This window comes from Trematomus bernacchii, unplaced genomic scaffold (assembly GCF_902827165.1).
Source record: "Trematomus bernacchii unplaced genomic scaffold, fTreBer1.1, whole genome shotgun sequence".
In the NCBI taxonomy this organism is placed as follows: Eukaryota; Metazoa; Chordata; class Actinopteri; order Perciformes; family Nototheniidae; genus Trematomus; species Trematomus bernacchii.
In genome coordinates this window covers 6,732,007-6,746,415 of record NW_022987828.1, presented here as the reverse complement: position 1 = coordinate 6,746,415, position 14,409 = coordinate 6,732,007, and the positions used below count along the sequence as shown (strand labels likewise).

At 40.7% G+C, this 14,409-nt stretch overlaps 2 protein-coding genes across 5 annotated transcripts in view; one reads left to right on the top strand and one right to left on the bottom strand.

Moving 5' to 3' along the window:
- wdfy4 (WDFY family member 4) overlaps positions 1 to 3,170 on the top strand; it is a 42,932-nt gene extending 39,762 nt beyond the window's left edge. For all 3 annotated transcript variants that reach the window (XM_034152087.1, XM_034152088.1, XM_034152086.1), the window contains 4 exons: positions 110 to 292; positions 1,230 to 1,317; positions 1,968 to 2,097; positions 2,829 to 3,170. In XM_034152087.1, the coding sequence (XP_034007978.1) occupies positions 110 to 292; positions 1,230 to 1,317; positions 1,968 to 2,097; positions 2,829 to 2,898 (471 nt within the window). In that variant the 3' untranslated portion in view covers positions 2,899 to 3,170. The remainder of the gene's footprint in view (positions 1 to 109; positions 293 to 1,229; positions 1,318 to 1,967; positions 2,098 to 2,828) is intronic.
- A 2,211-nt stretch (positions 3,171 to 5,381) lies between these two features.
- vstm4a (V-set and transmembrane domain containing 4a) lies at positions 5,382 to 13,443 on the bottom strand. Of its 2 annotated transcripts, XM_034151891.1 has the most exons (8): positions 13,216 to 13,443; positions 11,518 to 11,970; positions 8,648 to 8,701; positions 8,432 to 8,539; positions 8,307 to 8,340; positions 7,885 to 8,033; positions 6,649 to 6,716; positions 5,382 to 5,954 (listed from the first exon to the last, which is right to left on the bottom strand). In XM_034151891.1, the coding sequence occupies exons 1-8, from the start codon at positions 13,262 to 13,264 to the stop codon at positions 5,802 to 5,804; spliced, it is 1,068 nt and encodes a 355-aa protein (XP_034007782.1). In that variant the 5' UTR covers positions 13,265 to 13,443; the 3' UTR covers positions 5,382 to 5,801. The 2 variants fall into 2 exon arrangements, with proteins under 2 accessions (XP_034007782.1, XP_034007783.1); XM_034151892.1 differs by lacking the exons at positions 5,382 to 5,954; positions 6,649 to 6,716 and adding an exon at positions 7,157 to 7,521.
- Positions 13,444 to 14,409: the final 966 nt, after the last annotated feature.

Here is a 14,409-nt window from a genome sequence, read left to right as displayed (position 1 = left end):
CTCACATGTCCTCATTTCTCATTTCTCATTTCTCCTCCGGATTTTTTCTGTGAATTTCTGTGTGTATCTTTGAGCACATGGGCGTCAACACCATATTATTCTATCGCAGGGTGAGATTGCGTCATGTGCGGGACCTCAGCTCTACCTGTGGACGATGAAGGGTCAGCTGTTGACCTACACGGACACTTCCTGCGGGCCTCAGCCAGACGTCCTGTGTGTCCGCTTCACACAGCGACAAGAGTGGGATGCCAAAAACGTCATCGTCACTGGCTGTGCAGACGGCAATATACGGGTGAGTGTAAAAATAGTTTTACAACAGGAGACATGCACTGTTTGATGTTGACAGTTTGGGCTAAATGTCTTCTTTCAGCCTAATGAATAGAAAACATAAAAAATACACTAAGGTGTTTTTTACTACGCTTTGTCTGTAGAGTCCTCCTTAATTGACCAAAAGATAGATAATTAGATAATTTCTCATTTGCATATTTAAGCATTACAATTAACCTGTAATGTCTTGAAATATGTTTGGATTCAATTCCAGATTTATATCACATTTTAATTGTTAAAACATTTGGGGAAATTTGACAGAATCTTTTTTTGAGCAGATTTATTGATTAATACAAATTGTACAAAAATAAGCACCTTTGACTTTATTATGACAAAAAACTAATACATGGATGGATTTTTAACCTGGCTGAATCAATGTTGACATTTCTATTCCAGAAATGTGTATTGTTTGAAATGTAAAGAAGTAACATTATGATATCTATTTGTTATTTTTGTACGTATTGACCTCGAGTGTCTGTCTGGCAGCTCTTTGTAGGACTAATAGATGAGCGCGGTTGCTTTGTTTTATACACTATACTGTATTCAAAATCATTACTTTAGGGAAGAATCTTGGATGTCCATCAAGGTACTAATAACGGCACACAACGGTGTGTGTGTGTGACTGCTTTTGTGTAGAATTAAAACGAGCACATACTGCCTCTCTGTAATCAAAGCTGCAAACTCTAAATTGGGCTTCACTTGGGAGAGGCTGCCCATGCATAACACACACACACACACACACACACACACACACACACACACACACACACACACGGTATTATTACTTTATTATTACCTTGAGATATGGGGTGTGTGTGCACGTGGCGGTTCCTATGTGAGTGTGTTTGTTATTATGTTGAATTATGTCAGATTTTGCTACTCGTTTTGTGTCCCTCATACAGATATGGAAGACAGAGTACACCAGAACACAATTACCTGGCCCTCCAGAAGAGCCTGTGTCCCCAGGGCAAGACGGAGCAGAGAGCGACGGTAATGTTTCTGGCAGTGGGGTGGGGTATGCAGATAGGAATTGTTTTTCTAACTACGCAGATGAGGGGAGTGGCTGATGGTAGCAAAACTGTGAAACACCTTCACAAAAGGAAACAATTCTGGTGGTTTGTGTTTCAGAAAGAAACCCCATCGCTATCTAATTAGATAAATCCTTAAGTGTGAGATGATTATTTTTAACCGCTCATCTCTAAGCTAGACAGACGAGTGTGTGCTCACCCCAACCCTCACTAGCATTATGGCTAGCAGGAATTATGTTGTTATAAAGTTATTAAACATAGAGGCAGTAAACACTGATGAGTAATTCTGCTGACGTGTGTGTGCGTGTATAATTTAGAAAGCAATAATACCCAGATCCAATTTGGCATACGTTGGTTACAGCCTCGCGTCACCTCATAGGAGTATTATGCCTGACAAATTACATTGAGGCCAGTCTTTACGTAATGCTGAAGCATTTATATTCAAGGGATTTTCTCCCTTTAACGGCCTGCTGACCGAAGATAAACACCGAGTTAATGCACATTTTAATTCTTTGCAGGGACCCGCTGGGTCAGCGGCACAGACAGGGTGGACACCTGCCCTGTGATTCAGATATAAATGGGGGTTGATGTATTCTCATGATTTATCCACAGTGAGCGGCTCCTGTCAGGTTAAAGGCTGGGAGAGACATCTGGTTTTATGTCAAGAGCTGAACAGAAGTCAGGCCGTGTCGCAGCGCCGCAGCAAGAACAGTCCGGCCATCACAGCGCTGGCCATCTCCAGGTACAGTAACTACCATGCTCACAGCACAGAGAGCACACATTTAGTTTACGTTCGGACACTCTAAGGCAAGAAACTATATGCAAAAAAAAAAATGTTATGATGCACTAGTCGATAAAAGAGTTTGGACTGTTTTGTGTAGTGGAAAGCAAACATCCAAAATGCACAGTTTTGAAATTGCTACGTTTATACGTTTTTTCTAATGTAGATTTCTTCTAAATTCACCAGAAGTTAGCATTTGATAATGCCTCATCTGCATTGTCCATAGTCAGATTTATATCAAATTGTATTCCTAAATTGGTGATACGTATATTCGGTTTGTTGCAGCAATATTTTCTGAATAATGGAGTGATACAAACTTGCTTTATTAAATCTTCAGATTTCTGTTGCAGAAATGTATGCATATTAAAAAGTATTAAGGAGATAATGCATATGCATATATTCGAACCAAACCTTTCAGAAAAAAAAGTAAGACAATAAAATAATTGTCTTTAATAGGAGAAATTGATTGGGTACGTTTAGCTATTAAAATGTAAGGTTGACCCTTAATAAAAAAATGATTACAAATATTTTTCAAAACACTTATTTTTCATTCACTTACTGATTGTAAACCTTCTCTTAATAGCTCTGACTCACATTGTATGTGCATGGCTGTGTGCTTTAGAACAGAACACATTTACATAACCTCACTGATTTTAAAATGGTTTTCATCATTGAAGCTCTTCTCTGTGCAGGAGCCATGCGACTCTGCTGGCGGGCGATGCCTGGGGCAGAGTCTTCACCTGGACCTGGGACAGTGTTTGAACACATCACGCCTCCAGCCTCCATTACTACACAGCCTGTGTCCTCTCAGACAGACTGACCCAGAGTCAGTGTCTCAGGTCGGACCAGCTGAGCATTGAGACCTGTATTTAAGTTTGGTTCCCCTAGAAACCCGTTACAATATATGTTACACTTAAGTCTCAGGCAATATTTAATATTTGTATCTCTTGCATGGATGTAACTCTGTATTTTTCTTTGTAAATACTAAATCCTGGAAATTTGAATAAAAGTATTGACAGCTATTTGCATAAATATTCTGCTGTGAGTCTTTTGATTGTGATAATGGCTATGTATACCTGGGTTGGCCAGGATCATTATTTTTTATTTAATCTGGGATTCACAAACATTAATAACAGAACGACACTGGCTCTAATTCTCCTGAACTGCTGGGGGAATTTTCATGATAGGCAACGCAAGCATTTAAAAAATCAGGTCAAAACAGTGATGGAAATGTGTGAAACAAGAGCGTGCATGTCCTGAGACATTTTGTTGTAGTTGATTGTATTTTCAAGCTGCAGCTGCTAATTTCTCCCAAACTGCACAACAATCATCCATGATCATAATATGAAATTCACACGTCAGCATTTGTTGCTGAGGGTTTTAGTGTTTTGCTTTGATACATGTTTGTGGTCTGAACAGCAGAGTTTGTTCAGTTAGTTGTGAATAGTTCACTGAGCTTTCCTTTGTTTTTCACAATGTGTTTTCAATCTGCTTTGTAATGTGGCATTGACAAGTATTTTAAGCATTTGACTGCTTTTCCATTTGTGGAAGTTTACTGCGTTCAAGTCAAGTGTTCGTGTTGTGGATAATGTAGAATGTGTCTGGGTGTTGTTGAGGTATGTTTCGTTTTGCTTTTTACAGCTTTTTGTGTGTGAATTCATAGCTTACCAAGGACAAATTCCCTTTTAGCCACATAAGGCTGTTCAATCTCTGTATCACAGAAGTAGACAGTATAACAAATACATTTCTTCTTTAAACCCATTTGTGCATTTTTCACATAGATTCTATCATTCAGTAATATCTTCTTTTTTGCCATTTATTCTAGGGAATCTACACACACGTATGAGCCGCATAGGCACTTTTGAGAGCCTTCATGTTTGTGCCAAATATGTGGTAAGTGCCCTATTTCCAATTTTTAGGTGTAGGAATTAAACTACAATCATATTTTTTAAACAATTCTCCTTATTTTACAAAACGTTATTGTCTTTAAAAATAAATTAAAATGAACATTAACTATAAAAGTCCAATCCTCCAGCCACTTAAGACATTTGTTTGGACGTTGTTGAATTATCACATCTTTTTTTTCTGTTTCTGTGTTTGCACACGGCCATGCAGTCTCTTAGTGCTTATTTGGACAATGGAGTTGATCATTACAAGTCAAAAACTGACACAGTACATCAATGCACTGATTTCTCCGATGTAGAAATACTGTGGTGACTTGCTCTGTTTCTGTATCTCCCTTTCTTTCTTGGTCTCTCATGCACAAGCACCACTCCTCTCTATCATAAAGCAAGAGGTCTCTCTCTTTAACCTTTGTGTGTGTGGCTAATTGTGCTAAGTGGAATGGCTTAATAGAGTGGAAAATAGTCCTCGTAATTTTCCCAGAGAGCGAGCAATGACCTTCTCTAAAGCTATCGGCCATCTCCATTCTCTCTACACCGCTGGTTTTATGATATGAAATGTCAAACCATTGGGTTCCTCAGAATAATTAAATCAAATAAATTATTGCACCTAGGCAGAACCATCTTGTAGCCTAACCCAATTATAATGCACTGTAAAGCTAATTATTAACTATGATTACAATTAGTCTAATTTGAATAAATGTAGTCATTAGCGGGTTCATCCTAGTCAGTGAGTCTGAACTGTGGGGGATGATGGGCTCTCTCTCGGTGTCTCCCCCTCAGAGAGAAGGGTGTGGATGTGCATCATTCTCTTTCTGTAGCACCGCTATCTTCATCCCATTTCTCATACGATGACCTTCACAGAATGGCCTACACCTTCACCTTTCTTGGGTACTTGAGCATAATGCTTGCTGCATCCAGGATTTACGATTGTTTATCCCTGTGCGTGTTGATCAGACTTTGAAACTAGATGCACAAGACTCTCTGTTTCTGTCCTTTTTTGTATGTCATTGCTAGAAAATCACATTCTAGATTGCAAGCTATAGTTGGATATTTTAGGGAATAAGTGTGTTTGTCCTCTTGCCAAGAGAGAAGATAATTGAAGCAACCCTCAAACGTCCAGATAATATGAAACTACAACCAGCACACAGTTAGCGTAGCTTAGCATAAAGCTCAGAAAAGCTGAGTCTAGCTCCTTCCAAAGGTATAAGTGAAACACACTGCAGGTGTTTGTTTGTAATATTGTGCTGGTTGGTCTTATATTGTGTGTTTTTGACCCCAGAAAAGTTATGGAAAAATCTGACAAAGTATAATCCAATCAACTTTTTGAAAGATGAAACAGTATTTATATGAATAAATTGACCTAGGCATATATTTATTAATAAGTACTGTAATTATAAATGCATTTAAAAAGTGTTACAGTGCCTTATGATACTGCAGTAAGAGAGTTTCTTTCCACACAGTCTCCTGAGTTTATACAGAATAGTTAACAATAACATAGCTTCTTATAAACATCTGGCTCGCAGGCCAGCGATGCCAACAAACAGAACAACAGAATTATATGACCCAAAAAACTGCTGTGCTGGAATGGAACTGTGCCGAGGAAACACAAAACCCTCATTTACCAACAGTTGTAGCGTAATTACAGCCAAAAAACAAATGCTAAATGCCATACTGATAGTTCATAAATATAGTACTCTGGTAGCCACTCAGGCAAGTTGCCCTCACCGGGAGGTACCGAGACGTGCACATGTACAGCTGTGTTTACAGCTGTTTCTCCTGGAAGAGGATCTGAGCGTACACAGTGTCCGTGCTGGAAGCAGTGGGGTCAGGGCTGGAGGAGGAGGGGGGCTCCGGCCTCGGTCTGACCAGCTCCAGCTCTGCATACGTCAGGCTGTCGTCGTGTGATACTCGAGGCTGGAGGAGGGAGGGAAAGAAAGAGGGCAAAGACATTTCAGGAAAATGTGTACATAATGGGTGTATGCATTCCCATCTGCTTTAAATCTCTTACAGCCAAGTATTCTTTCACTTTCAATGCTAAAGCTTCCCTTGGTGCTTTTCAGCTGCAGAAAGTATTTGTTTACAGGACCTCTGGAACATCCAGTTTACTTGAAAAACATTTGGTACAATAGGAGCCCTATCCAGCCTCCTCAGATCCTCCTAGCTGCCCTAATCCAATCAGTATGTTTGTGCTCACATCTGCGCAGCTTTGCTTCACGGCACGATCACAAGAACTATCCGTAGAAATACTGATGATCCTTAGTTTGAGCAGTTTTATCCTCGATATACTTGTTTGACATTTTTATTGTGGATATAAAACCAATGAAGCACTCTAAATAAATAATTGTGTTTGAGGAGCAATAAAGCTAAATAGAATTATCAAGCTCATAACTGAATGAAGACGGAGATGGCAATAAACTCCTGTAGACAATCATGCAGTCATGAAACAAATTCCCTCTTGCGTTTACCTCAATAACAACTCTGAGCATGAAAAACATATTTTGTAAATGCTAGAGAACACATTTGAACACATTGGGTACAGTTGTTCATTAATTATTTGTTGGAAGATGTGGACATAGTCGTATGATGATTTGAGAACGAGCACACTTACATTTGCACAACTCCTGAGATGATGCTTTGACCTTCTGGGCTTCTGGGGTCGCTTTGCAGCAACAGGCACTGCAAAACAGAGACAACCTTTTATTGACTTAAAAACAGAGGCCAATAGAAATGTAGAGGGTTTAAAGCAGGGGTGTCAAACTCAATTTCATCGCGGGCCACATTAGCATTATGGTTGCACTCAAAGGGCAGGTTGTAACTATATAAATATACATATATAATATATATATAAAATAATGTATTATATTACATTATTGCCTCTGAATTGGATTATTATCGGATAGGGTAATAACTACGTTTGAAAGCAGAAGTCCAGGGCAAATAATTGCAAGTCTCTTCAGTGCGCATGTCACAAAACGAGATGCATTGTGGGACATGTAGTTTATGGGCAACATGCCTCTGTAAAGTGGCATGTAACCGTATAATAAATGTATTATATTCTTTGCAAGCTCTTGCGGGCCACATTAAATGAAGTCGCGGGCCGGATTTGGCCCCCGGGCCTTGAGTTTGAAACCCCTGGTTTAAAGGGTTGTAGAAAAAAGGGCTTTGTACTGTCATTGTCAACATCAGTGTTGATTTAATCCCAGACACACTCAGCAGGATGACTCAAATACAGTATAAAGTTTCAGCCCCTGCTGGTTCCTGCTTGTCTTCGGTTAAACTGCTTTTTTTTCTCATGGAAATCGAAACATGCTGGAGGTATCAATCATGTATGCTTTTGTACATGATGGATACCTTACTTCACTTTAGTTTTCATTACCAAATAATTGATGTGCTCCCTTAGCCTCCATGTGGTTCTTATGACCCCACTGTGTTTGCAGAGGAAAGATGAGGACTGGGAATTGAACCATTCTCTGAGGTGACACTATTCAAAAACAAAGAATTGTTTTGTGAAAACATTGATCATGTTGATTCATAACAGAGTAGTGCGCTGTTCCCTTTGTGAGGACATCCCGATGCAGTGATTGATGTCATGATTACATTTAGTTGTTTTCAACATTTCTCACATTTTTGTGAAACACTCTACAAGTAAAAGCCGTTAAATGAAACATTATTTGGTTAAAGTGCTCATAACTCAGATCCATACTGAGGCCTGTGCCGTGGGGGGGGGGGGTTGGAAACTAAACTTTGCTTTATTTTTAAAAGGTCAAAAGCCAGAAAGTTGGAAACAGCTGAGGAATTTAATCTGTCCCAGAGGTAACATCCTGCCTTCAAAACACCACTTTACCTTTGGCTTGTATATAAGGTGGGGGCACTGCAGGTAGTTTAGGGGGTGGTACTGTGACTCTTCTGCCAGGTTTCGGTCTTGTGTCTCTCCTTTGGGCTCTTGGGGAGGAACTGGAGGAACTGCTGGAGCTGGTAACAGTCTCTCCTGAGCTGCACAGAGGACAGTATTTCATTAGTGCAATAGTTATTTTAGATTAATATATTGCAATTGATAATCTATTATCTTAAGAACGTCTTGTTTCCCACCAGTAGTCTGAAACCAAGGATATTCAATTAAACATTATGTAAAACTGAAAAGTAGTAAATCATCACGTTTGAAAGGTTAAAGCCAACTGATGTTTGGCAAAGACTTTAAACTTTGAATAACAACATGATTGGTGATCAATGAATCGTATCGGCAATAGTTTTAATAACCTACTGTACCTGCTTTCTGGACATTTGACCAGAAGGTAACTCGCTGTGGAGAAAAGTAGCAGGAAAAAAATCACGTTAATTTACCAGTTTAGGCATCATGTTGTTTTTTCTGTGAAACTAATTATGTTGTTTACTTTTGAGCCTGTGTCTTCTGTGTAAGTACTGGCAGGCGAGAACCAGGGTGAACAGGAAGATGGACAGCAGGCCCAGTGAGCAGATCAGCACGGCACACAGGTACACATCTACACAACAACAACAACAACAAACAACATCAGAACAGCGGCTTTATCAAGGTACGACTTGTATTTGGTAAAGTGAAACAGAAGTAAGGCTCGAGTTGAAAACAATACCTGCAAATAAACGCCACAGTCCGTCACTGCTACCAGTCTCTAGAGTGAAGTGCACTGGAAAAAGAAACGTTTAAAAAGTCAGTAAAATAGTAGTGAGGGTAAAAAACTGTAACCAGACTCTTCCTTGTAACGTGCTGTTGTCTGAGGGCACTGACCCAACACAGCAGACACCCTCAGTGGTTTCCAGAAATATCAAAACTATACTCATGATGGGCGATTGTGCTGCATCATCAGCCAAACCCACCACACACACACACACACACACACACACACACACACACACACACACACACACACACACACACACACACACACACACACACACACACCCAGCGCACACACACACAGAGGCCTGCCTGTATTGCTGTTCTTGGACAGCGTTGGGGGGTTCCCCATTGCTCTGCATCTCCACTTCCTATTGTTGGTTGCTTCACAATCTTTTAATGTTGCAATTTTCCTTTGTGCGGTGCGAATAAGGAAGTCATTGTCAGTGTGTGTCAATGAGTGATGGGTTGTATATAGGTCAGGGGTATTTAGCAAGAGGCTGAGGAGAGGGAACAAGAGGCTATGTACATAAATTACTTAGTCCCTGCTCCCTGTAATGACTTTTTAATATGTCTTTTAACACAGGTTGATAAACATATTAATAAGAAATGATAAGATATTAACTCGTAATTGACTTCTAGCTTGTTTCCAGACCGCTGAGCCGCCTGCAGAATTGTTAAATGTGGCACACTGTTATTTTTCAAGATACTGCTGTGTGTGATTAGATCTTCACACACCTAATTTTTTCTTAAATACGTATCGGGTCTAAGAAATAAGACTAGTTTGATTATAATAGGAAGGCTTGATAAGAATGCAGTGAAATACCAGAGCTCTGCAATTATTTTTCTAAATGTTTGATGTACATTTTTTTTATTGAGACTTGCTGTAATAATAAGTGAGCTTATCTATAACCTTTTATTGGACTGCATTGCATGGCGTTCCACTTAGTATGCCTTCTTGCTGTTTAAAACTAAATGAAAAGTAATGACAGACATTTAAGGAAGACAAATTGTCTGATGAGGTGACAGGCTACATTTCACAGGCATCTCTTGACAATGTGAGCAGTTAACAGTTAATGTAAGTAAACCACATATCTGACCTTTACACCGCGGTTAACCACATGCTAAACCCCCACATCTGATCAGTGAACGCAGCCCCAGGTTAACGTGTTGGGAGCTATTAAAGCACACACTCTGCACAGATGTGTCTACACAAGCTCAAGTTAATTCAAAGAAAATATACTGCACAGGTATTCAGAAAGGCTGAAGAAACATCAGGTACAGATTTAGGCTCATCTGCTTTCCCCCATCAGTCCAGCTGTGAAGAAAGGACGCAGAAAAATGTAACATCCACTGAAGACCGGCAGATTCAAGAAAACTGAGGTCAGAGAGTGTGTCTGATAAGATTTTCTTTAACCATACATATTGTCTATTCATTTGTGTGGTTTGAATATAAGTCTGAAGTTCTGAATTTGGGATTTTCAGCCGTTTGAAAGGACAAGGACATTTTTTTTTAAGACTAGTCAAATTATCTCAGTGGGATGTTGCCTTTATTTAGAATTCTTTAGACTTATATCTGCAGACTGAGGGGTTCCCTGGATTACATTTACAACTATTTGTGTTTCTCTTTGTTTACCCTTATAATGTCAGCTCTTCTGGTTCTGTGGTCACAGCATGTCGGAGATGCCTGAGGTTGTGTGGCTTCCTAAGTGGGACAGTGCCCTGAATATAGGGCACCACTTACGGCAAAGGGCGTTGTCTGATGGCTTTATCTGACCTTAAACTTCAACTTTGTAGGCATTACATTAGTGAAATAACTTTCTTTGCAACTGTGTCAGGTGTACAGGTACTATATACCTTGTACTGTATGCTATAGCAGCATCTTACATCTCTATCTTCATCCAGTTCATCTTGCAGTGACAGATGGTTTCACTGTCAATCAATCAGATGAAGGATCATACTGTATAAAGAAATATGTATCACTGCAAGTGGTTTAGATTACTTCTGAACCTGCCTTTTTATTACACATTGGCACAGACTAAATAGGTTCAAGTGCAACTGAATTCTCCACAACATTTTCTCTTGAGGCTTGCATAAAAGTAAACCCAAAATGCTGACGTCATGTATTTTGAACATAGCCAGCTCGGCAACACTCTACCTTGTACTCCTCACACTCTTGCACAGAGTGATATTGTTGAGTGCGGTTTGGCTGTGTGAGCTCATTGTTTTCAGATGGAAATGCCTGAGGATTGGGGTCACACTCAAACACACACATGGGCACTACTTAATGTACAGCAAACGCAGCTAGAGTCAGAAAATACATGCAACACATTTGTATTTGGCCTTTATCCTTCAATAAAAACAGTTGCTCCTCCTTTCTTCGGTTATTTCCATTGCCAGATAACACGGGCAGCATGTCTAAGCTGAGGGTGTGCGGCTGTGAGGGAATTCCTTGGAAAGGATTATTCCATGGAAAACATTTTCAGAGGAATAACACAAAAAGTCCCATTTGCATTTGGCCTACTTTTGTCAGCGAGTTGCGCAAAGGTAGAAAAAGTACCTTTTTTGATATCTTGTCAACAGCCATGACACAAAGCACACTTTCACTGTTTTGTTAGGTTCTCTGCTAATAGTGCAACACTTACTGATTCTTTTCTTTTCTTTTTAGACCACATGGTTCTTTTTTGTCTGGCTCTCCACCAGGGCACACCATCTTGGCTAACACGCCATATTAAACAGCACTTTTACCCAATTATCAAGAAAATGGGCCTTTCCCCAGACAAATGTGAACAGTTGTGCAGTGTGTTGCAGTACACCTTCAGTTACCTGTTAGCTGTGTGGTGCTGGTGCCATTAGACGATGCCCTCCATGTGTTTCTGTGCTTGCGAATCTCCTGAACCCTGCAGGAGTAGAAACCCTGGTCCGTCCGGGTCACATTGAGAACCTGCAACCGGTACACCTCTCCCTCCGTTTCCTCAAACAGACGGTACTTTAGTTGGGTGAAACGGCGGGTGTAGTTCCCATAAAGCTTTATTTTCTTTATGCCCAGCTTCACAATCAGAAACTGAGAGGCCTCGAGTGCTGGAGGAGAAGGGGACGGAGAGGAGGGAGGAGGTGCGAGAGTGGGAGCAGCAGGAGGAGAAAAGAACCAGCGGAGGATGAGGACGCTGCCGCTCCTCTTCCTCTGAGACACCATGCAGGACAGGGTCACGTTGTCTTTCTCTGTTACCATCACAACAGGCCCGGGGGTCACCGTCACATTAAGGCCATGACAGACCTCTGTTTACAAAAGACACAAGCAGGACACATGGTATGTAAAGTCATTTGTTGTCTTCTTTCTTTGTTGTTGCATACTTTAATACACTATTGGTTACTTTTGTATACTGTATGCGTCTTTATTAAATGGTGTATTCATATTGTTTGTATCAATACATGTTCTGTTTTATGACAGAATAAAATCAAACCAAACCATAAAACATATGCTTTTCCAAACATAAGGACACTCAGTAGGCCTACACTGTGATCTGGTAGCTTGTGTGACCGCTCCCTGCTAGTTAAATTAGTAATTAACTAGAGTTGCTAATGAGCTCCACATGGGAAAAAGTCTGAGTTCATTTTTGATTTCCTGCCAGTTAAACATAATTGTAGCATTTAGACAAAGCATGTTTGTATGCACACCCACAGTGGCTGTTTGGATTTATGGTGTAAGAGATCACACTATCACTGGTTCTACTTATATGTCATTCCATCACTGGATGGGAATTCAGTCTGTAAAAGCTAGAGAGCAGGAGGACTGAGAATCAGAGAGTAAAACAAACTTTCTTTGCCCCCTTTTTTACCTCTGGGTTACGTTTGTCTATAAGAGACATGAAGTCTGGACACAATAAGTGTGATCAGACGAGCAAAGAGACGCTACAGGTGGGAAACATTCATCTTCAGCGCGGTACACCCTGAAACCGGCAAAGACTATCAAGACAAGATAACAGGGACCATCTGGGCTGTTTTGTTTTGTTGCTGTGTTAGTTGGGGAACTCAGGGTCTTTCCTACAAAACGTTATGTGACAACAAAGGCAGCGACAGTGACTCAAACCAAACACAAAACTGAACATAATCAAAAGATTATAGGGCAGGAAATATGAGTCATAAGTGCACTTTATGGCAGTTTCTAGAATGCAAATTATACTGAGGTTTTCTCTGATCACAGGGAACAAAGTTGCTTAACTCCAAATGTGTTCTTTCATTTTAAACAAAGCCATATTTGCCTAGAAAAATATGTTCTTCTTAAGGTTGACAATAGTTAATGCTCTTGCAACTTTTGGTTGTTTTACAGACTAAGAATACTATGGAGTGTTTTTTGTGTAGGTTTTACATTATTTGTATAAACCAAAATAAATTAAAAATGTCTGGTTTCACTGGTGCATGTTAGATGATAGATCAAGTTACTACTTCAGACACATTCTCTTTCTTTTCTTGCATGCTTTCTCACTCTCTTACTGGTTATTGCTGTAAACAAAGTGAACTTACCTGTAACCAGAGCCTTAGTCAGGACAAGGACCGCTATAGAGAAGTACATTGTCCACAGTCAGCGAATCCATAAACCCAGACAACTGCAGAGCACTTGCACAAGCAGCTACATTCAAAACAGAGTCTGACTGGACAACCCACCAGAGCCCTCACCCACCATTAACTCGTCTCCTCTTTCTCTTCTTTTCTGTGTAATATGAAACAGTAAATGCTCTGTTCCCACTTAGAAACTCCCACTCCCTCTCCCAGTACTCTCTCCCTCTCTCTGACTGTCTCTCCTCCTCTCTCTCTCTCTCTCTCTCTCTCTCTCTCTCTCTCTCTCTCTCTCTCTCTCTCTCTCTCTCTCTCTCTCTCTCTCTCTCTCTCTCTCTCTCTCTCTCTCCCCCGCTTTCTCTCTGTGTCCTGCAAAACGTAGGAAATGTCATTTCCTGTGTTCCTGTGAGAAGTCTTGGACTAAAGCCCAAAACCCCAGAACTCTAAAGCGATGGTCGAGTCTCATGGTTTGTGTGCGTCTGTCAAAGTGTGTCATTTGGAGAGGCACAAAGTGCTGAACATGCATTTCCATCACCCAAGTTACTCTCAAAGTCTAGGGGTGAGCCTCATCTGACATCTCCTATCAGAGTAAACAAAGAGCAAATGTTGTATGTTCACGTATGGGAGCTTTATGTTCACATGCATGTGTTCTGTTCATTGTGTGTGTGTGTGTGTGTGTGTGTGTGTGTGTGTGTGTGTGTGTGTGTGTGTGTGTGTGTGTGTGTGTGTGTGTGTGTGTGTGTGTGTGTGTGTGTGTGTGTGTGTGTGTGTGTGTGTGTGTGTGTGTGTGTGTGTGTGTGTGTGTGTGTGTGTGTGTGTGTGTGTGTGTGTGTGTGTGTGTGTGTGTGTGTGTGTGTGTGTGTGTGTGTGTGTGTGTGTGTGTGTGTGTGTGTGTGTGTGTGCGTGCTGCAACCTCTCCCCGTCTGGACAGAGTGGCATGGGCTTGTCTCTGGCTGTGGTTGTCAGACTGTCCCAGTGGTATGAAGCCTGCTGCTTTATTGAGCAGACTAAACTGCTGAGGCAGGGCTTCTGCTGGCGCTTTGAGCTCTGCCAAAGCCAAATGGAATTACACAACACAGTTAACCCTTCAGGTTGTAGGATATTCTTGAAAAGCATGGATTCAAATGAAAATTCACTGGGTGGGTTAATACAGTAATGTAA